This window comes from Haemorhous mexicanus, chromosome 3, assembly GCF_027477595.1.
Source record: "Haemorhous mexicanus isolate bHaeMex1 chromosome 3, bHaeMex1.pri, whole genome shotgun sequence".
Taxonomy (NCBI): Eukaryota; Metazoa; Chordata; class Aves; order Passeriformes; family Fringillidae; genus Haemorhous; species Haemorhous mexicanus.
The window spans coordinates 57,031,376-57,055,302 of record NC_082343.1 but is presented as its reverse complement, the minus strand read 5'-3'; the positions used below and the strand labels follow the sequence as shown (position 1 = coordinate 57,055,302).

Genomic DNA, 23,927 nt, shown 5'->3' with positions numbered 1-23,927 from the left:
CTCTTGGATATAGGAAGACAATACTGCTGCATGTTGGCAATTTGTTCAGGAGCTTGGAGCTTAGGAAGTTTGTGTGTTGTCTTCTGCTAACCTTGAATCAATAGTCTTTTTGTTCAATCTGAGCTGCATATGACACTTTAAAAACTATTCATATAGAGGAGTACACTTAGCAGCATAGGCAAATCAAACCTGCATGGGCAAGGGTATCATAAATAGCAGACTTCCAAATTGTTAGAGAGAGTAAGAAAATTACAGATTTTTTTTTCTTTTTTGAGTATAAGATGAAATTTCTGTGGCTTATCTGTTTTATCAGATATCTTTGTGATAACAGGCATTAATTAATGTTTATAGGTCTGGAGCATCTCTATCATGATCTGTCTCTTCCAAGTGACTTATTTGCTAACATTTTTCTAGGCTTGCTGTTAAGACTGTTTTTAGTTCTGGTTGGTAACATTTACTGTTGTTTTTGATAAGGTAAATTAATGAATAATTAATTTTGGTAAATTAATGAATTAATTTAAACTCCTTCAAGGTTTTTATACAGTAAATAGCCACAAAAAGAGTCAAGGGGAGCAAAATCCAGCATGTTCAAATCAACTAGCTATTCAATTGAAAATTATGAACAGTAGCCATGGAATTTAGGCAGAAAGGAAAAATTTTGGTGGTGGTGTGTTAAGAATGGTTTGTAACTTAACTGTGTGTTCCAAAACTTAGTCTAACATTTTGCACTACTTCTTTTATATAGAGTGTTTCAATCCTTAAGCTGCTGGTGTGTTCTATGAGATCCTGATTTGGTCCTTTTGCTTTGAGTTGCAGTCTTTGTGTGCTAAGTGAAGAGCCAATACTTTCAGAGAGTTAGGAAGAGCTTGGGTCTTGTTACCTTGGGGTCTGTGCAATGCTTGGTGAAGCCTTTTTCTTGTTTACTGGCAGATTAACTTAAAATCAGAACAAACTTAAAGAGGGGGGTTACTGAGTGGCTGCTGGAGTGAATTTCATAGTGGCTTTTCACTGCAAAGTCATGGTTGGAATCCAGGCATGGGGAGGGATAAACAGATGCTGTGGGACATTGCTCTGATCAGTCTGGTCCACATTGTAATGGACCATTGCACAATACTGTGAACTGTAATTGGTCTCCAAAAGGAAAACTGGAGAGGGATGAAAGTTTGTCCTGACTTGTCAGTGAGAGGAGAGAAAGACAAACAAAGAGGAGAGAAAAAGAAACATTTACTCGATGACTTATTTCTGCTAATTCAATGTCAGTTGTTAAAGTATGCTTGTAAAAATGTATGTCTAAATTCCAGGAATCCCCTTTATTGAATTTCTCTTAATTTGTAACTTTTGTTTTTTTTTTTTTTAATTCATCTTACGTACAGTTGGAGTAAAGTGTAAGTTGTATTTGACTGAAAACCCTTTTTTGGTTGTTTTGGTGTTTTCTAGGAAGGCTGTGTGCAGCTCCATTCTGGTTTTGGCAAGCATAGTGGCTGGCCACGAAGACAATGCAGAGCATACTGACTGCTAACTGTGCCCGTGTTTGAGAGTGTTCCTACAGGTTTGCTCTTTCTTTTATACTATGCTTTTAACCTAAAAGTGCTAAGGGCTCGAAGCAGGGATGTTAAAACATAGAAACTCTAGAAGATAAGATTATGCTTTTGCAGTGGCTTATTTTGACAATATTTTAATGAGGCAGCAGTGTATCCTCCTCCGGGTGATAGTCTGAGATTCCATGTGTAAAGAAGCGTAGCGCTGATGGAAAAAGCATTTTGGTGTTGTTTCTGCACTGGAGATTCATTCTGAGTTACAAAAAGAACAGAACTGTCTTTTTTACTTTGGGGTGCACTTTATGTAGGTTTGAAATCTTCAGTCACCTCAGTGGGGCAATTTAACTGCTCCAGTGTGTGCTATTCACTGCAGACACTGTGAAAAACTGAAGAGCATTTTACCAAGCAAACTATCAAACTGTGCTGTGCTGAATGAACATACTGCAGTTTTGTGCTGTAGTGGAAGATGAGGCTTTTTGCTAACCAAGTTCTTTTTTGTCTGATTTTTGGCATTTTTTTTTTTTTTTTTCCTTTTCTCCTAGAGTAGCTCCATTTAAACACATAGCTGGGGTTTACTGAACATTTTATTGAGGCAACACTTGGTTGCACAGAAATCAGTCAAGCTGAAACTGCAGTGGGCTTGTCTGCTGGCAGAAGGGATTTCTCTGAAAGTACAGTTCACTTTACATCTAAGTTATGATTATCTTGCTGTCTCCCTTTCATTATGCCATTGTTCTTGGGAGCCAGAGATTTTGTGAGTTATAAGAAAAGGATGTTGCCAAGGGTGTGGGTGGAGGAAGGTGTTGACATGATTTCAATGGAGTTAGATTCCAGCTTTATAACAGAGGGGTAATGAACCACAGAGAAAATAGGCTTTCCTAGCTTGCCCCTAAAATAAGTTCAGTTATGAATTTAATGTTGTACATGGCTCTTTAATGGCTTTTTTCGAAACAATTGTTTCATATCATTTTTTAAATAGGCGTTTTCCTGTGTAGAGGGTAAAAATGGCCTGTTACTTTTTGCTCTGTCTTTTAGCCATTGTTTCTAATGAAACTCTTCTTAATTTAGTGGAAAATGGGGAATTCAGAAAGCCAATACAGTCTTCAGGGATCAAAAAATCATGCTGCTACTACAGCTGGTGCCAAGCAAAATCCTTGCTCTCTGAAAATTCGCAGCATTCATGCTAAAGATGAAAAGTCTTGCTCTATGCATGGATGGGGACATACCAGCAGCGGCTCAAACTATAAATCAAGGTCCCTTGCCAGAAGCTGCCTTTCACACTTCAAGAGCAGTCAGCCTTATTCCTCTAGACTTGGTGACACTGTGATGAAGGTCTCCAAAAGCAATGTCCATGCCAAACACAGGACAAATGCCTCGGGGGACTACTGCCAAGGGAATAACATGATGTTTTTGCCAGAGAATGGTTTCCACTATATTGGCCTCCAAGCTGGAAGTAATCATGCTGCCTCTCGAGAATGCAATGGCCACATTTTAAATTGCTATGGAAAGAATGAGAGTCTTGCATCAACCTCCCCATCAGAGGACAGGAGGAGTCCTAAAGTTCTCATTAAAACTCTGGGGAAGCTGGATGGTTGCTTGAGGGTCGAGTTCCACAACAGCAACAACAGCAAGGTACCAACTGAGGAGTCCAGTGGGCCAGTGCAGTTGCTGAGGTATTCCCCTGCCTTGGAATCTAAGCCAAATAACCTGCTTGATGTCAGGAGGAACTCCAGTGCAGATTGTTCTTCAAGCCATCGTCTGTCACCTACCGATTCAAGGCTTCGGTCTAGTAAAGGGAGCTCCCTGAGCTCTGAGTCTTCATGGTATGACTCTCTCTGGGGAAATGCTGGGGATATCAATGAGCTGGATGGTTCATATTTGACCAGGAGTACTCCAGATACAAGCATTCATGCCAGTTTCCCAGCAAGCGACAACAAGAAGTCCTTCAACCAAAGTTCATCTCTTTCCTCACTCCGAGATCTCTATAAGGATACAAATTTGGAGAGCACTCCTCCACCTGGGATCAGGCTGTCTGATGAGTATATTGACACTCCTGGTAGCCTAAGCAACCGTGTCTCTTTTGCCTCAGACATTGATGTTCCCTCCAGGGTAGAGCAGGGAAGTCCTGCACATTACACCTCCTACACCCTCCCGTGCAGAAAGTCTAAGCCCCTTGGTGAGGATGCATCCAAGAAGGATACGTTAAAGAACCGAATGCGGCGCATCAGTGACTGGACGGGAAGTCTTTCAAGGAAGAAAAGGAAGCTGCAGGTATGTACAAACCAGCCTAAGTGTGTGAAAGTTGGTTTTTATATTCCTCTTATAAGCATAGTGATTGCATGATATTTGTCTTTTTTGCAGGTTAATTACTTGCTTATCTCATTTAGTAATTTGTGGAATTTTGAGGAGTATTGCATCCCTGGTGCTGTCTGAAATGTCAGCAGCAAAAAAAGATACACATCATTTTGTGCAAATTTTCCCTTCCTATTTTCATATTTTGCCACCTTCTAAGTTAACTCCAGTCTTTGCAGCCTAATATCTCTGTGAATTTGCTTTTGAAATTGTTGCATTACTTAAAAAGTGACTTGGGGTTTAAACCTTCTTTTTATTTCAAGTATGAAAATACAACTCTCTCTATATATGTGCTATGGATTAGCATACATTATCTGAAGAGTGTGGAAGGAGCAGTAGAAGGAGGACATTGTATCCATCTTTTCAGACGTTCCCTGTCTGTTTTACTGGCTTCACCACTCAGTTTTTGCTTGTTGGTCCGTTTCTAGCAAGGCAAGCAGCCGTATTGAGCAGAGGTGCTGGTTCTGCCTCCACATCCTCTGAAGGCATTACACGGAGCAACCTCCTCCTTCCAATATGTCAGCTTAGTTCACCAGATGGAAAAACTTGAGTTGCCATCTGGCTCACTGGGAGATGGTAGTATGAAGGACATGGGAGGGGAGAGCAAGAGGGAGGGAAAGGATGTTTCTTTAGAAGAATTCAAGACTAATCCCATTAACAGGAATTTAGGATGCCTGTGGTCAGGAATGAAATTCTCATCTCTAGCTGCAGGCCCCAGTATTGGCTCTTTAAATACCAGACTGTGCCTGGTCTCTGTGTGTGAGTTTGCGAGCTGAGATGAGAACGTTTTGGATTTGGTTTGGATTTTTTGGCTTTTTTCCTTCCTTTTTTTTCCTGAATCTTCCCTGGTGTTTTTCATACAGGAACAGTCACTGCGCTTCCCTAAATGAAGGATGCTCTCTTTCAGCAACATTGATGTGTTGGCCACTTCAGAAGTTTCCTGTCTCCTGTACTGGAAATTCAGACAGGTTTTGTGCTTAACATGTGCATCTGTCATTGCAGTGTTAAACACTGACAGACCCTTAGGCTCAGAAATGAGCTCAGCGTAAGGTTTGCTGGTTTGCGTCCTGGCTGAGGGGCTACAGAACTGGGATATGAAAATGGAAGCTGTTTATTTGCATCTCTTCTTTTGTGAGTTGGTGCTCATGTATTTATCAGATGCTGTCTTTTCATTTTCTTACTCAGCTGTAAAAGAGAGGGCAAAAAAACCTGGAATCACTGAGGAGCCTCAGTGCTGTGTTCCAGGGTTCTTCACTGATTTCAACATCTGTAGCTGCTCTGGATTTTACTGCCAGGCTTTACGTATGATTTCTGCATCCCAGACCTTTAGTGTGTATTACTTAGTTATGACATTTTCAGAATGGCATTTGTGGTGCGCCGTTCATAGCTATTTTGAATTCACTGTGCAGTGCACTGACTTCAGACGCGGCAAGGAAATTTGGCTGCTGAGATTGCATCAAGCTTGAATCAGATTGTGATAGAAGGAAAACAGCCCTAACTCCAAAAACTGTGGTTTCTTAGAAAAAGGCAGAGGAAATGGTTAGTCACTGATTTTAATCAGACAAGTAGCCAGCTACAGGAAGGGTAAGAGAGAGGTAGTGGATGCTTTGTAGTTCCTTGTGTGGCTTTATTGGTTCATTTCCATCTTTCACACTTTGAGTAATCTGCCTTCTCTTCTGGGGATTGCTGGGTTGTGGTTTGGTAGTGCTTATACTCTTTACAGGCCCTTTAGCTTAAAAAGACAGAAGTGTGGTGGATGGTTCTGATCTGTCACGTGGTTGGTCCCTGTTTGTGCGACTTCATCTCGTCGTGGCAGCATCTGTGCTTTGCTCTGAACAGCGCGTCCCTTCCTCCGTACATTAGTAAGAGCTGGCTGTGAGTCACTTGGGCTGAACGTAGGTGAAAGCTGGAATATTTCCCTGTAAGAGGGCCTTAGTGCCGGTGGTGGCTGGGTAGTCCCTCCAGCTCCTCAGTGGAAACAGACCAGCCAAGCCCTCTGCTTCATGGGAACACAGGCCTAGGAGGCACGGGCTTGGGGTATTGAGGCCAGACCCCTGACACTAGAAAGGCAGTGGAGTTTAATCCCCTTTGTGAACAAATTGCAGCTTAAACACAGGTAGGATTTTCTCCATCTTGAAGACTCCTTCCAGACCGTCTTATTCAATGCTTGCTAATAGGCAGAGTAAATGTAGCTCCAAGCAGTTTGTTATGATGTCAGTATTGCCTTCTACATTAGTTATTTTTTCCTATTTTTTAATCTGTTATGATTTATTTAAAGGGAGAAGTGGTGTCTTTTCTTGGCCTGAATTTGTGGGGCTCTACAGACTTTCCTTGGTCTCCTGTGTTAAGATTGGAAACCTATTTCCTTTTCATTCTGGCACTCTTCCTCCTCATCTGTTTTAAATCATCCACAAACAGATTTGCATATGGGATATTCCAGAGGAATTCTTGGTTGTGCCCTATCCAGTTACTTGTATGTTTCCTTATGTCTGCTTGATCTGATGTATCCTGGAATTGAATTTACCTTTCTAATAAAGATCTTGCATCAAGACTTGCAATAATCTTTTCCAAGACCTAGCTTTCCTTGCGTGAGGGTGTCCTAAAGTGTTCCCTCAATGCATCACTGGTACTGTACTGCAGCAGACATCTTCATTTAGTTTAATCTGTGCTGAAATGGCATTGGGGTGATGCTGAGTTGCAATTCAATGTGTGTGAGTCGAAAGGTGTGTGTGATGTGAGACCCGTGGACAGAATTTAGGCAGACTTGCTGCGCAGCCAGATATGGCTAAAGATGGTGGTGTAAACTGTGCAGCTCTTTAACATGGAGAACATTAGCAATTTCTGTGTAAAATGAAAATCCATCCTCCAGAAACAGCTACTGAAGAAAGGTTCTTGAGTTAAGTAAAATAGCCTCACTTCAGGGATCGTATCTGAAATTTTACGACTTAATAAGCCAGAGCCCTGATGTGGGCTGTGAAGAGAATTTAAAAGAAAAGTACATTGAATGAACCTCTTTATTTGACTTGAAGACTGGTATTAGAGTCTCCTTCTAGCATGGCTCCTAATGAATGTAGCAGGCTGCATTTTTCCTGTGCTGCTCTTTACAGCTAATTATTGCGTGTGTCACTTTGTCTAATTGGTATCTTAGCCATTTTATCTTTTGCCTTATCTTTAGCTATTCCAGAGTATATCTCAAACATTGAGAGATCTCCATGAATGCATCTAAGCAGAAACAGAGATCTATCATCACTAGATTCAACAGAGCAAAAGCCAGCAGAAAGTCGCCTGTCAGGGAAACCACCTGGAGCAGCAACTTAGGTCAAACCTTTTCAGTAGTGGCAGATATTACTACAATGACAGCCTTCTCAAGGACCAGCAGAGACTCTGCCAATTCAGTTCTTTAAGAAAAGAAAAATACAAGTGATGGTGTCCTGGTGAAGTGAATATATTCATTTTGGATTCTTTATCCACTTTCTCTACTCTGGTACTTCCTCATTCCTACCGTTTCTATGTGTGAGGAGAAAACATAGGATTTGGTTAGTGGCTGGTCACTGACAGGTTGCATCCCACACTTTTCCTTAATGTTTGCTGTTCCAGTGGTGGGTTTTCACAACAGACCCCTTCTATGTATTTGCCTTGTGTTGTGTCTCTTACTAGTGCTTTGGGACTGAAAGAAATACATATTCTTAATAAGCTGTACGCTAATTTTTCCAGGGGACACTAGCAGTTTCTGGAGAATAGTCAAACAATTAAAATGCTGGAGTTTGGCACACAAGTACAGTGGCAGTAATTAAAACAAGGGTGGAGAAAGCTTTCAGTTTCCCCCTGAAGTACAGCTCACCAGCACAGTTGTACAATCCATGTTCAGTTGCTTTCTGGCATAAATGCATTACATGTGGGGTTTTATCCTGGTTTGCCCCCCCACGTGCCGTTCTTCCTCCCTTTACCATATAAAGACCAGTTAAAGTGTTGATGTTTAGGGAGTTACTCTTGGGCAACACTGATTAACACTCTTCAACAAGATTTGAGGAAGGTGCTCCTTTTCCATGAGAACTGGATCACCAGACAGTGATCTGAAAAGCCGGACTTGAAGTTCAATGTACTGTAGGGGCGTGTGGGTTTCAGGTCAAACTGGCTTTTGTGAGGCCACAAGCAGCAGTATCCTGCTGCTGGAAAAGTGGTTTGTCTGGTATTGCCTGGGAGGGTGTACAATCCCAGTCTTGGCTGCACACCGGAGGTCCTGATGCTACCAAAACATAGCACAGCTTTTCTGCTGCAGTTTTGAAGAGTATCAAGTAAGAAGCAAAGAAAAAAGTAGCTGTTTTCAAAGCTGCTGGGGAGAACAGCTCCCAGGAGACCAATGTTTATTTACTTTGTTCTTAGTACAGTAGTCTGTGAGAAAATAAATGCTTTTAGAGAGACAGTCTAAACTTGAAAGTATAATGGCTTTATTATTACCAAGGGTAATAGCTTCACTTCTCGAATCGTTTATTGAAATATCTTCTCTTTTCTTCCCTTGCACTTTTACTGCAAAAGGCAGCATGTCTTTTGTGTTTTAAGTTCTTAAATCTTGGTTGCTTTTAAATAGCATTGGCAACACTTGAGTTCAGAGGACAATAAATGGCCTCTTAGGATGGATGGTGTGGTTCTCAACAGTGAAGTTAGTCCAAGGAGCTCTGTTTTGGGTAGTAGGAAAATCCCTGTCCATCCCTGGAGCTTGGGAGAGTTGGGATCAGACAGCATATTATTTGGAAAGGCTTAAAAGAGAAAAGGTCCAAACTGCCAACAAAGTCCTACGTTGACAAGCAGTGGCAAGAAATAGGCCTACTCTAGCATCCATATCAAAGGCAAAGTTGAAGTCATAGCATCAGGCCTGATTATTTCAAATAAAATTAGCTAGCCCTCTCAATCCAAGGTATGAAGTTGCACAGTGCAATTAGGAGAAAGGCCTGCCGGTGCTTGATGGGATGATCAAACTCTCAGGGTGTTCCCAGCAGCTCAGAAAATACACAGCTCTGCAGTCTGGAGACTGGATTTAAGCCAGTCAGCAAACGTGTCTTTCTTTTTTTAAATCTCATATTGTTTTAGATTAGATTTTAGTCAACTGATCAATTCTAACAAGCTTAAAATATTCTTTACTTTTGACCTTTTTTTTTGTTGGTTAAGCACCATTTGTACGACAAATAGAAAGCAGAGGTTAAAATCAGCCTTGTTGTGTTGAAGCTAAACCTTGCTACGTTGCACCAATGTGATAGCACCAAAGTATCGAAAACCCTCTAATAATAAAAAACCTGTTGTGGCACTATTCCTGCTTGTACTCAGACAGATGCCAAACGTGGTGCCTGCATTTCAGATGGGGGATGTAGTTGTCTCCTGGAGTACTTCAGGTTTCAGACAGTAGTTTCTAGTGAAATTTGAGATCACTCAAAGCATGCTGGAATTACCAAAGTGCTCAGATTAGTGGATAGGGTTTAATGGGGTTCTGCTGAAAAAACTGAATGGTAACAGTGGTGGTGTGAGTGGCTGAGGCAAAGGCTGTGATGTAATGGTGAAAAGATGAAGGAACTGAAAGTGGCTAAACATGAAACGAATTTAATTGACAAATGAGGTGTGTCTTTTGATCGTAGCTCTGGTGACTGATCGCAGACAAATTCCTTTTATGCACAGGAGCCAAAGTGTAAAGATGGGAGTGACTACTTTGACAGCAGAATGGACAACTTCACTACAGACACACTGGCACCATCACAGCTCTCCACTTTACTGTGGTCTCCTGGCTCCAGCCATGCCCTGTCCCAGAGAAGCGAGTCCACCAATGCTGTCAGCAGTGATGCCTTGAGGCAGAACATTTATGAGAACTTCATGCGGGAGCTGGAGATGAGCAGGATGAACTTGGAGAATACGGAGACCTCGTCAGAAACAGAAGACTCCAGTGGCGAGTCCCTTAGCTCCTTGGAGCAGCTGGATTTGTTGTATGAGAAAGAGCAAGGAGTGGTGCGCAAGGCAGGGTGGCTGTTCTTCAAACCCTTGGTGACCCTGCAGAAGGAGAAGAAGCTGGAGCTGGTCACACGACGGAAGTGGAAGCAGTACTGGGTTACACTCAAAGGTAAGACCACCACGTTGATCCTTCATCTTGGCAGCAGCAGTCTTTCTGTTGTGTCTCAGCAGCATTTCATGCATGCTGGCTTCTGTTAGCAGATTTAGGGGGATCAGAAAATAACACCTAACTTTAGAAGGTCTACCCATCGCCTAAAGTGGAGCTTGTGCCTAGGCAGCCCACTGAACTGAGGTGCTGCTCAATGTCTTTGGGATTGTGTGCAGCCTTGTGTTTCATATCATAGTGGGAATTGTTTTGTCTGACTTCCTAATTTGTGTGTTCACATCAGACTGGGGAGTTAGAAGATGCTTTTGGATGTTTGGAGGTCAAAGACCAAACTGAAGCAAAATTTAAGGGTCAGGAGAAGTTGCTGGTGCCCAGTTCCTTCTTAGAGACACACAGTTCATTAGGCTCTGCTATGAAATTTACTGAAGGATGGGGTAGTTTATTGTAAAAATGTTTTGTTCATTTCTAGCACATTAGGGGGCAACATAATGGAGAGGTGAACTCCCAGTGCCAGAGCCTTTACAGAGAGAAGTGTGTGTGGTTCAGAGCACGGGAAGCTGAAACAGCAGCAGGGAAAGCCCTGTGGTGCCCAAGGCAACCATTCCCAGGAGTTGAAGGTCTCCCTCCTTTCCCTGGCTGGTCTTTCACATTCTCTGCTCCCAGCAATACCAATCCCTTCTGGCTTTTGGCATGCCCAGCTTCCCATCTCCTGCCGCTGCTCCTGTTGTGAAAACAGCCCCATGGGACGGGAATCCACTCAAGGGGGCTGCTGCAGGTGTGATTGCTGTGCTTCATTTGTGCTCAGAGGGTGCTGTGAGACATTTACAGGTGTCAGGAAGTATGAGAAGGAAAATAATATCTATTGTGGGGAGGAAGGGAAGTTTAATGGGTGAGTTAATACGCCTTTTTTAAATTTTGAATTGCATCCAAAGTATTTGTCTTTCAGTAAATATGATACCAAGTTAATGAGCAAGGAAATGATCAAGCTTGATAATTTCCTATCATATCTGGGACTAGAGAAGAGAAAATGGCAACTTTCCCACAGGTTGCCCTTTTAAAAATTGTGCATGGGTGTAGACCTGAAGAAAAATGAACAGCAAGTCCTGGTAATGTTCTGCTTGGTAGTGCTGATTGAAAAGAAGCAAACTTACTAGAATGAGGCAACTCTGCCTAAAAATTCAGAGACTTGTTATCAAGTGATCAAAATGTCGGCAGGCTTAGCAGTTTAAATCACTTGCCCTGATAGCATCATCAGATAGCATGATTCATGCTTACAAGCAGTGTATACAAAGGGAAAAACAGTACCTGAATTCCACCTTCTTATTGTGTGTGTTTGTGTTATGGACTATGAATATAGTTTAACCTGCCTCTTCTGAAATTCAGTTTCTAAACAATTCTATCAAAACTCTAAACTGAAATATATTATATACTAGTAGTTTGTGCATTTCTGGGATCATAAAGCTCTGGCAAGCAATTTAGGTGCTTCACGTTCAATTTTTTGGGCTATAAAATTGGCTTATTGAAAAGATTGTGTCTCTTCTTACTGCCTGAATTTCCGCAGCTGCAAAAAAAGGAACAATAAAATTCTTTGTAAAAAGCTTTACTAACTTCTAACATTATAACTGTTAGATACAATGCTTTTTACTTCAGTGGTTGATCTGGCTACAGTCATGGCACAGAGTCTTTTACACTTCGCTAGCTGTTTTAAATATACTTTCCTAATTTCCTTGATCTCTTACCTTTATTGTCCTGTGGAGACTTCTGATTCCAAAATAAACTTGCCTGTCTGGATATCAAGGCGTAATTCTGTTTTCATAATTCCTATATCAAGATCAAGGCACTTGCTTTGGTTCTCTTTGTACAGGTTTTTTAATCAATCAGTATTTAATTTGTTCTTGAAGTTTAAATAGCCAAGATATTTTAAAGCATGACTCTAAATATGTAAATGGAGAGCAGCATGTTTATTTGCACTCTGCTGAGATGTGTTTAATTATAAATATGCAGAAGGCTTATAACCATCTAGTTACCTGCCAGACTTAAAAATATACATGTCTTGAGGTCTCTGCTTCATTTTCAGGGCCACCAAGACCTGAGCCTGAGTAGTAACTGTGTACCAAGAGAAACTCTCTTTTTCATCTGTTCTGTCCAATTAGTTTCCTTTAACTAGGGAAATTACTTTCCCTTTGCTCTCTCTCTTCAGCTCAAGTTTTAATTAAAATATTTGTACAATAATCCATCCCTGTGGGTCTGACAGAGCTTATGAAACTAGCTGCTTCCAGGGATCACTGGACTTGACCTGAAGATATACCCAGGGTTCCATACACCCAAGCATACATACATGCCCTTCAAAATTTTTTATTTGTGTACATATAAACTCTCAGGATAAAATATGACTTGAGTTAGAGCAAAAAGTGGAAATACAGGGATATGTAAATATTTTTAAATCTTAAAAACTTTAAACTTCTGCACTTTCCTAAAATGCAGAAATGGAAGTAGTTGTATGTGTCTGCTGCTGCTGAATACAAGAGAAGACTTGGCTTTGTGGGTTTAGTTTGCCCTGTTAAATTCAAATGACATTTCTGATATGCAGAGTGTTATAAACCATGTCATTTTTCCCAGCTGTAGAGATCTCCAAGGGTTTCACTGGCATTAAGAAGATAAAGTGAGGGCTGCCCAATGGAATAGAGAGGACCAACTCTATAGGATTTGTTCTTACCTATATTATTCTGCCAGTCACTTTCGGCATTAACAGGAAAAGGTGCGGTTATGTAGTGTAGAGGTATTTCTATGTATTATATTCCTTACTCCAAAAACTTTTCAGTCACTGGATGATTTGATCAGAGATCTCTGATACGGGTTTCCCTTTGTCACGGTATTTTAGAAGTGCACTTCAGTCCATGAGCCCTTGAACAGGCAGATTGGTGCGTCTTGGGGGACAGTGGGTTATAACGAGGCAGGAAGGAAAGGCTGTCAGGGATGGAGGGCACAGGCCCTTCTTGAGCCAGCATTGCTGCCAAAGGCAACATGGCACTATAGTCATGCTGCTGTGGGCTAGGATCAAGTGTCCTCTGCTGGGATCAAGTCTCCTCCACTCTCCTCCAGAAGTAATTCCACTTGTTATACTTGGGATTGCCGTCATCAAGGATGAAGTTTGTTTTCTGGATGCAAGCTTCATACCTTAGATATTACGCTATTTACAAGACTGAACATGCTCAAACTCAGCCCTTTTAAACTGTTTTAAATTACTCAGAATTGTCTGAGTCTCCAATTTTCAGCTAGATTCAAGGAAATCTGGTTTAAATTTGAGAAGTTTATTCACTAAGCATGTTGTATGAAGACAAAGGGTTCTGCAAATCTTTTCAACAAATACGAAGATTTCTTAAGTGGCTGTTATGAGAGAGTTGGTTCAATTTAATAAAGAAACAAAAGCTGATTTAACTAAGCAGGAGTTAATCTCTTCTACATGCCTTAACATTTTACTAGGCTGCGTTTATTGATAGAATATTGTGGGTTAGAAGGGACCTTTAGTCCAGCTCCGCTGCCATTGGCATGGACATCTTTCACTACAGCAGATTGCTAAAACCCCATCCTACCTTAGATGCTTCCATATTGAGGTGTCCTGATTTATTTATTAAGTCCATAAATGTTTGTTGTGGCCCTATTAGATGTGTGTTTCAACTTTTCATTGGCAAATTGATCATTAACTGTTTTTCTGCATAGAATATCTTCCTTTTTTATCTGTTTCGGAAGAGGAGGGGAGCTGATGTTCCCTGTCTCTGAAGGTTGTCTTAATTCACAAAAACATTATATAATGTTGGGAGATCCATAACTTACTTTGTCCTCATGTTTTTTTTTTTCCCCTCTGAACTGCAAAAGGTTGTACTCTACTGTTTTATGAGACCTATGGAAGGAACTCAATGGAGCAGAGCAGTTTGCCTCGATACGCCCTGTTTGCGGAAGACAGTATAGTTCAGTCTGTTCCAGAACATCCCAAGAAAGAAAATGTGTTCTGTCTCAGCAATTCTTTTGGAGATGTCTACCTATTTCAGGTAACAGGATGCTTGCATAACTTGGTGGTTGTTTCCATTTTAGGATGAGTTTGTGAGTCTACACATGTATCTATTTGCTTGTATGTACACATGCACACACACATCATGTTTCTGCCTTTGACTTAAAAATAATAGCACGACTGCACTGTTGCATTACACTATTATAATATTTAATGTATGATGACTTCAGGTATTACACCAGTTGTCTCAGTCAACTATGGTTGAGAAACAAAAAGAACAAATCTGCAAGAAGCTCTGGGTACCTGGTTGATCACAAGCTTCTAAAAAATCAACTTTTCATCAATTTTTTTCACATCTATTAGCATTCCACCCTTACAGAATGGTGTGCTCAACCCTGAATCTGCTGGCCACAGAGAGTTTGCTTGAGCAAGATACTCAAGAAGGAGAGCTAAAAATAATCAAAATACCTTGGCTGCTCAAGGGCACCACTGGAAATGTCAATAAAGAACAGGGTTATGTGCAACTGCCTGCACAGAAACATGTTGATTCATAGGCACACTTGCACATATCTCCAGAGATACTTCATGCAGATTGCATTCTCTTTACCTCAATGTTGCCTCTCCACTAACTTGACACTTTTTAAGTAAGCAAATACCTTTCTTCAGAATCTCACATATCAAATCTTCTCTGCTGTCACAGCAGTGAAGAAGGTTTGTCTTTGATATCTGGTAGGGTTTACTTTAGTTATCTGGAGGGATGAAAGATGAAAGTCACATCTTTCCCACAGCTTAAGTGGCTCTTGTCCTTCTGGGGCTTTTAGACCTTGCAGGTCTAAGAAGCAGAAGCTGGAGTTTGGAGACAAGTCATGATGGAGTGTAGGAAAATCTCAGACTACCTTTATTTGCTCAGTTCTAGAGAAAACCTACTTTCACTTGGTTAAGATAAAGTACCTACGACAACAGTGAGCCCATCAAGCACTTTGTGCCCTAGAGCTGTTGATTTTATTTTATTTTTCTCTTATCTGCTCATAACGTTGCACCATTGATTGGTTTCACAGGCAACAAGTCAGACGGATCTGGAAAACTGGGTTACTGCCATACATTCAGCCTGTGCTTCCCTCTTTGCAAAGAAGCTTGGGAAAGAGGACACTGTCAGGCTGCTGAAAAATCAGACCAAGAGTCTCTTCCAGAAGATTGACATGGATGGCAAAATGAAAAAGATGGCAGAGTTGCAGCTCTCAATTGTTAGCGATCCAAAAAACAGAAAGGCCATAGAAAATCAGGTACTGGAAATAATTTTTTTATGAGAGCATATTTATCATTAATTAATTTGGTCTCTATTTGTGATTTCTAGGCCTGAGAGTAGTTGTCTTGGACATAGCTGGCACAGTGGTTGTAATTATTGCCAGGTTTCTACAGCAATCCAGAGCAGTGCAGGGGGCAGGCTCCTCAAAGCTGCGCATCAGACTGTTCTGTTTCAAAGCACAAAGCTTTTTCTTGATTCTTCTGTGAAAATGTAATTAATTTTGACTGTTTTATGTTAATAAGATCTAGCTGTTACATTGCATACCACAGAATATACAGTATGTTCTGTGAATAATTTGTTATTATATTGCAGAAGAGATTGAAGAGTAGGCAGTATTGTTCTGCACCTTAAGACAGCACATGAGAAATACTTAATCCTTCCTCCGACTTTATTTGTGTAGTGGCAGAAAAAACCATGTGCTTCCAGTTGAAATTTAGCCATGACTAATGATCACCTGATGGTCTGTGTGGTGGTGAACAAACATGAAGCCTTACTCTGCTCTCAGTTCTCGCATGTGAACCAGGAATCGCTTCAGGGATACCTTATGGAACTACATTGTGCAGTGCTGATGTCTTGCCCATGCCCCCAGTTTTGCAGATAGTAACAGGCAAAAGATTATTTAGACATGCTCAGTGTTCAGTCAACTACCTTACTACCCAGGGCTTCTTGTGCACTAAACTTAGTAGTTTAGCCTAAATAAGTCTGTGAGGCTGCTCTATCTTTAATTTTAATTAGGTCATTTACAGAAGACTTCTGATAACTTGAACTGATCTTAAACTGGTCTTTGAGAGCCTTTCCAGTCCGAGTAACTATTCCTCTGTCAGTACTTCATGCTGTATATTATGGCCCCTTGAGTAGCAAATGAGGTTTACTTCCTTCAAACCAATACAGCATAATTATTTTTCTTTCGTTAATGAAACACTTGTAGTTTCAGCAATTTGATGCTTATAATATTTAAAATTCCTACTCTGCTGGCTTGGACTTGATGAAGAGCAGACTGACTAGTACTGACGTCACTGCCAAGCTCTTGTGGCTCACTTGAGTCTGAAGCTGTATGAGCAGAGTTCAAATAACATGCAGGTTTGTGTAGGGATTTGCAGTGCAGATGTTCATAAGCCCTTTGAGTGCTCAGATATTCATAATTTATTTCCAGGTCACTTTGTTTCATGGTCCAGAGCTGAGTGAGGTGAATGGAGGAGGAAAAATGTTAAGCATCCTTTTATTGCAGTAGGCTTTGAGACCTATAGAAGAATATGCAGATTTCTATAGATGTCTAGTGCTCATAACATGTGATACACTGAGCAAAAATCCTGATGTATATTAACTTAATTTATCCCTCCCTCATCAGATATTCCTGTTAGTAGTTAATTTAGAGTCAGCTGAAGAGTATTAATGATCTATCTTAATATCTGCTAATTAGGTGTTCTGTCCTTGAAGAATTGTCATCATTTTCCAGCTCTGTAAGAAGTTGGCTTCATTCTGTAGAACTGAAATCCATCTTCTGGGCTGCAGAAGATTTATTCCTGTTAATCTTCTGTCTATGTGTGTCTCAGAACATTGAATGGGGGCAGACCATTGGCACAAAGAATGACATGGATCACTGCAAGCATCCAGTAGTTGGCAAAGAATAAATTTATAGCAAGAATTTTCTCCATCCTTGATCCCCTTGAACTCTTTAAAATCTCTCCTTACAATTGCCTAAGGTTTGCTGGCGAAGTCACTTCAGAAAAAAATTGATAGATAACTCACTTGCCTAATCTTCTAATTTGTTGTCTCACATTGGCTTTTGCAAGGAAAAAAGAAAATCTTGATGCAATTAGTAACTGAGAATTCTTAATATACTTAGTAAGGTAATGACTTTAAGAAAATGTTATTCCTGAGGGAATCGTTTGCATATATGTAGCTATAATTGTTTAGTAACTCTGGTTGTTTAGCTGTCTTTGCCTATTTTGAGAAACAAGAAAATATAAATTCTAGTTTTGGTTTTGTGTAAATTTGATGATGTGTCAATCATGGGGCAGATATTATTCCTCCATGCTGAAGTACGTAGTATTGCCAATACTGTATTTCTTAAGAATGCATTCTGTGCTGGAAATCATCGCTGGTGATTTATTTTGGGAAGCCAGCGGAAACACTGTGATTGACTTCAGGACTCTGGTGGTTTTTTACATAAAAAGAATTTATTTTCACTGGGGAATTATCTTGGAAACTGTGATTTCTATAGCCTTTCTCCTTTTCCTTCCTCAGAAAAGCAACCACCAAATGTCAACTTACTCTTTTCTTTCACTTCTGTATTGCCTTAACACCAATACTTCTCTGCTGAAGACTTAATAATTCCCAGGGCTTTAAAAGCAAGCAAAATCTTTTTTTATTTCACAATTACTACCACATGAAAGACAGTTGTCCTAAGGAAACCTGCACTTCTAAAGTTGCTATGGGTATTTTGATATACTTTTACACGCTTCTTTTTGGTGTTCAGCAAATAGACTAGAGAAGCTCATCCAGTACTGTCTGGTAAATTTTGTGAAATTTGAAGGCAATGAATTGATAAAACCAGTGCTAAACGGAAGTGCAAACAAACAACAACAAAGACAAAGAAAACCTTGTTTTTCTAGAGAAATTGTTGTTTTATATGCTATCATATCTGTTTTATATGGTGTCAAATGTTGTTTATATGCTGTCAGACTGCTTGGGAAATGTTTTGTCTTGTGGATTACATGAGGAATTCTCTCTAGCTGGGTTTACTGGCATATTAATAATAATAATAATAATTATAATAATAGACTTTGTAAGTGGTTAAGAGAATTTTGTTGCCCTTCACAAAGCTGGTCAGTTTAGAAGAGATCAATGAAGCATCTGCAAGATGGCAGTGTGTCTGGAAATCTGGAGTCTGCACATGCTACCTACAGCCACATATGTTTTTTATTACTATGGGAAATATATACGTTGTGTGTGATGCTATTCTCCCAACATGTAACTTCTCCCCTCAAGTGAAGACAATTAGGACAAAAGGTAGCAACTTTGAAAATCTCCTGGTGCTGAGATGAATTGCAAAGCCTTTCTTTAAAATTTTTTTTAGTTTTCCTAGATGTTTAACCTGCTAGAGAAACCACAGTGTTTGCTGTGAATACAGAGCCCTGTTAGTGAAAGGGATTATTAGCATTTATTCAGATAATAATCTCTCTCTTAACAAAGAGAGCTCTTTTAACAAAATATTGCACATTAAAGTCAGAAGTGAAGCTGCCTCTGCCTGCAGAACTGGTCTTAATGGGGTGGAAAATTTATCTCGCAAGAGAGACCACTGCAGCCCTTGTGTAATTGTTTATGTACTTGGTACATAAGTCTATCCTGATGTCTCATTTTAGAACAATAGCATGATTAATAGTTGCTTGAAAGCATTATGGAGTTTTGTCTTCAAATTTTAATATGTTGGCATAATCATGTTTTCCAAGCTATTCAGAGGTTTCTGATGTAATTCAAATTTTCTCTGCATATAATTCTTAACTTTTCAGAGGGTTAGGAACATGTGTATTTATTTGCAGGCACTGAAATGGTGAAGCATTAGTGAGAAGAACAGGAACGTGCTTTTTTTGGAGATTCTTTTGTTGTAGGTTTTCATATGTGTCCTCCACCTAAAAGTAGTTTGTCTGTTGCCATAAAAAAAAAAAAAAAGAAAAAGGATCAGTAAGATGGTGGTCTGCTTATTCTGGGTTGTCATTAAATCCATTAGTACCTTTCTTTCTGTCTTCCTTTCCCTGTAGTGGTCTCCAGCTTTTTACAAAGAGCGTAGCTTCACTGCTTTGTTTTTAAAATTTATTTGACTCTTTCTCTTTTCTCTCGCATTTGAAGAAGGATGATTGGAATAGGTCTGGGAATTTATTCTTCAGCCTCCACAAAGCTCAAATTTCATGTCTTAACTTTTTATAAAGAATCTGTTGGAATATTTTCTGACATTGAGATCCAAATTCTCAAAAACACTCAAAGATAGTCTTTTCAGGGAACTTTGCTAACACATGCCATCATTGCTGCAGACAAATTCAGCTGGAATCTCAATGCATAGTAACTTTTCATTCTTCTATATCCTCTTAAACTAAAAAAAAAAAAAAAAAAAGTCCAAGTTTGTTAGAATAGAACAGACCTTCAGTTTGTGTGGTCTTTGAACTGGCTAAAGCAGATCTCTGCTTCCTGAGAGGTTGGATCAATATCTTTCCAGATGTTAATCTTCAGTAATATTTTACTTCATTGTACCTTCACTACATCATTAGCAAAGTACTTCCCTTTAGTAGTAGTAGACTGGAAGTGAAATGAGTAGGCAGACAGAAAGTTAGGGAAGTTCCTCTCCATTCTCTCTGCACTGTTGTTGCTGTTTTGCAGATTCGTGAATTTCCCTCTTTGTTTTGCAAAGATTTGGCATAAGGTAATGAAAAATTAGTGTGGAGTTGCATAGCATTATCTCATACAGTGGAGCTGGTGGGGCAGCCTGTTCAGAAAGGGATGGTGGTCTGGGTTTTGGAGAGGACAGGTGGATAATAAAATTCAGTGGCTTCCTTACTTACATCCCTAGCTATAGACATATATATGGTACCACCAATTTCCATTGGATTTTCAACAAGATGTAACACATGTGTCCACTTTCATGCTATCAGTGGTATTGGGAATAAGATTAGCTCTATTTTGGTTAAAAATTATGAAAATTCTGTTCTTCCAATGCATCCAAAAAGATGACATTTATTGGAAAAAAACCCTCCATTGCCTTGTTATTTCAGGAAGATTTCTTAACCTTTTTTAAGTCACCATGCAGATGAAGAATAAAGTGTTGCTAATTTCACATGAGTGTTGTTGTACTCTTTTACAATGCCTCCTTTATTTCTTTAAACTAAAAGTTATGATAGCATCTCAGTAGTGTTTTTTAAAGTAATGGAATTTCTGGAAGAGTGATGGTTTTGCTTCTCTGAGTTCTCTTTAGGAAGTAATGACAATAAAAATCTGTTCCCTGTCCCCAGAAACCAAGTGACTCATTTTTCCAGATGGATACAATATGAATTGTGTCTGAGAACCAGGGACTGGAATGCAAAGAGTTTGGTGTTGTTTGTAATGTGGTTGAAAAGCTGTACATATAAAACAGCAGCAGAAGTTTCCTCTCAATCCACAGAGTTCCCTACATCAGCCTGCAGAGACACTTTACATCTGGAAATAAGATATTGTGTAGGGAAAAAATTGAGAATTTTTATTGCCATAGATAGTGAATTGTGTCAGCAAGGCCCTCATGCTTCTGTATGGTATAAGAACTACTACTCAATAAAATCAATTGTGAAGGCTGCAGTATTGAGAGAAGGCCCTCCTTCCTCTGCATCTTTTCTTTCGTGCTCCTTTGAATAGGCACCAAGTGAAAAGCTGGTGTTATCAGGTGAGCTGTCCAGGAAGTTTTTTCCATCCTCCTTCTAGGTCCTTGAGGTATTGTTACATTGAGTTGATATGGTGTAATTTCTGGCCTGGCTTTACACCCTTCACAGGCTGGTTTGGGTTTTAGTATGCTGAAATCTTTTTGCTTTGTACCGAACACGTGTTTGCACATGAGACAGTTCTTCCTCAGCCCCCCAGAAGATAGTGTTTGCAGGGTAGTGTTCGAAGGATGAGGGACCAGGGGCCATCCCTGAGCCACCCTGCCTTCCCTGGGACTCTTGAGGCCTTCCCTTTCCCAGCCTGCAAACCCTAAACCTGTTCCTGCTGAGGTGCTGGTGCCACTGCAAATGTCACCTGCAGAGAGAACTGTAGAGCATGTAGGAGCTATGGATCCCCATATCACATGCTGGAAACTGTTAGCATGTATATATTTACCCCTTGTTCTCCCAAGCTCCCACTTTAAACTTTAGCTATAGAGAACTTGGCAGGTTTATTGGTCTGAGAGAGACCTGCCTTCAAACAGCTTCCTTTAGCTCTTCTGTTTGTATGACTTAAAATGTAATTAAATTGCAATTTTTTCTTATTGTCTGAACAGTTTTTTAACTAACCTGGAGGAGATTTGGCTATTTATGTTCTGAAAGTGATCATTACTGCTGAAGTACTGCCAAAAGTTCCATGCTGATCTTCCTTTGTGTGTTAACTCTTAATAACTCGTTCCTACTCTAAGTCTTTGATGCAAAAACTTATCCCTCACATAATTACTGTCTTGTCCTTTCACCAGGCTTCCTTGCATGAGTTCTCTTGGTGGCCCAGGCTAAATCATTCTCAAGGCTTTCCACATATTTACTCCTCCTATTATTTTATCTCTCTACCACAGCTTCCTTTTCCCCCCTACCTTATAGGATCCTACTAGGTTCAATACATTTATTTGGGTGGCCCTCTCTTGCCTTTCTTCCAAGCACTTTCATGCTGCCATTAAACCGAGAAATCCTTGCTTAACATTTCCCTAGACTGACAGTGACATCCTCCCTTTCCTCTGGAAAAACCCTTTAATGCTTTCATGTTTCATGTATGCTCACTTGTCTTGGTGTGCCTCATTTCTGGCTGTATCTCTTATCTCTTTCGGGACTCACTTCAGGCTGGTGTTAGCCCTTGTTGCCCATTCCTGCTCCCACAGCTCTCTGCTGCAGCCACGTTTTCCTGTTTGCTTTCCAGCAGATTTCAAAGGGCCGTCTTTTCTGTGCATGATGAAGTTAAGTCCTTGAGCCTTCTTTCGGGTAGTCCTCCCACGTGGGACAGAGATTTGCCTCACACAATAGCAGAATAGGGATTGCAGCAGCGAGTCTGCAGGCTGTAAATTAACTTCATGGACCAGGTCATACTGTGCTTTGAAGTTGTTGCTTTTTTATTTGTGTGCTTCTCCCATTTAGTCTTCAAGAATATAAATCTCTAGGAAGAATTATCATAGTTTAAAAGCCCTAGACAAATAACAGCTGGTATTGGTTCATGGTCTGCAATTGGTTCCAGACATCCCTGGTTTTGATAAGACTACAAGACAATCCCAGAAATTCCTTGCCTACAGCTTTTGCTAATGCCATTAAATGTAACATTGTGATTACCGATGCTTTTGGAGCTGATTAGCCAGTATCCTGCGTGACTGATAAACACTGTAATTTAATTATTTCCTCAGAATGCCCCCATGTCATACCCCACTTCCCCGTCTTAGATTTTTTTTATTTTAAAATACAACTTCATGCAAATGTTTAATGGGGATTTTGAAGAAGGCCTAAGACACATGAGGATGCCTGTTCTCAGCCTGTGTTCATTGAGGATGGGATGATCTCCTTCAGCGGTGCCCAGAACAAAGCTTGCTCTGTTCTTGAGCTATTAAAGGTTGACTTGGCTCTGCACCCACAGAGGTGTCATCTCAAAGGGAAAGACATTACCTGAGCTTGTAGCTTTTGGCTTTGTGAAAAGCTGACAACCATGTTTTCATTCTAGCTGGATGTTGACACACAGAAAGAGCCAATCTCGCAATCTCCTATTGGAGTCATCCCATGTATAAAGTACTGGCAAGCAGAAAAATGCTCTGAAAGAGGCATCTGAGAGCACAAAGAAAGCAAAAAAAAAAAAAAAAAAAAAAAAAGAGAAATTATCAAATAAATCCAGGGAAAAGAAAGATTTATCTTTCTGGATAGAATTATCCAGAAAGAATAGAAGAATCCAGAAAGAAAGATTGTTCTTTCTGGAGTGCATAGGATGCATGTTTCAAATGTTTGTGATGAGAGATTAGACAAGGCATCTTTGTTATGTGTATGTCTCTGTCCATTTTCACTAGACTTCTGAGAATTGATCTCATTATAAGCTTTTGTAAATTCTCTCTTTTGGTTTTAATAGTCATTCTTTGAAAGATTTTTCAAGTGTACTGTAAATTACAATTTTGCATTCATATCTGTACAAAATGGTATATTGTCTTCTATTTCTTCACCCTACTAACCAAATAAGATTTTCCACTTACTTCCAAAAGTAACCGATGCAACAATTTGTGAGCACATGTGGAAGGAAGCTGGACTGGGTGGGGTCTCTGTCAGTTGTAGCAAAAACCTTAGCACCATGTTGTTAACAGGGCCAATTTTGCCCTTTCTCTGCTTACGTCTTAATTCTTGAAAGTAAAGTGGCAAAATACTTGTTTAATTCTTGAAATATTTGGCAGCATTATAAGGAAACTGAACTGATTTTCCTTCTAAACAAGCCTTAAGGACATAGTCCACCTGAGTTTTTTATATTTGTCAGCTTGTTTCCTGAGCCACAAAAGTGCTTGTCCCAGCCTTGGCTAATCCCAGTGTGAGGTGATAATGTCTTGTGCACATGGGGACAGGCAGCTGGGCCAGAAAAAGGTATGAAGCAATGCTCATTAAAGAAAACGTGATGAACTTTCTCCGCAGCCCTAAACCACCTGTTGAACAGGCAGCCTGCAGTGATTGGAGCTGACACTGGGAGCTCAGTGTTGTCAGGGAACTTTATCAGTACCCGATCTCAGTGTTCCTTGACCTAATGGACATGCCTTTTCTGCCTTCTCATTTATCAGTGTGTGCTGCCTTTTTTATTTGCACTACCTATAGGTATTACTGTGTGATGTACATTAGTTGTACAACTGGAAGGCAGATTTTTGCTGCAAGTACCAGTATGTAAATTGAGGAAATGAAGAGCAAAATTTGA

The 23,927-nt window shown here is 40.1% G+C and overlaps 1 protein-coding gene across 4 annotated transcripts in view; it reads left to right on the top strand.

The window, feature by feature from the left end:
- TIAM2 (TIAM Rac1 associated GEF 2) overlaps positions 1-23,927 on the top strand; it is a 166,645-nt gene that overhangs the window by 76,384 nt on the left and 66,334 nt on the right. For all 4 annotated transcript variants that reach the window (XM_059841932.1, XM_059841929.1, XM_059841930.1 and 1 more), the window contains 5 exons: positions 1,438-1,549; positions 2,607-3,809; positions 9,558-9,993; positions 13,867-14,039; positions 15,058-15,282. In XM_059841932.1, the coding sequence (XP_059697915.1) occupies positions 2,613-3,809; positions 9,558-9,993; positions 13,867-14,039; positions 15,058-15,282 (2,031 nt within the window). In that variant the 5' untranslated portion in view covers positions 1,438-1,549; positions 2,607-2,612. The remainder of the gene's footprint in view (positions 1-1,437; positions 1,550-2,606; positions 3,810-9,557; positions 9,994-13,866; positions 14,040-15,057; positions 15,283-23,927) is intronic.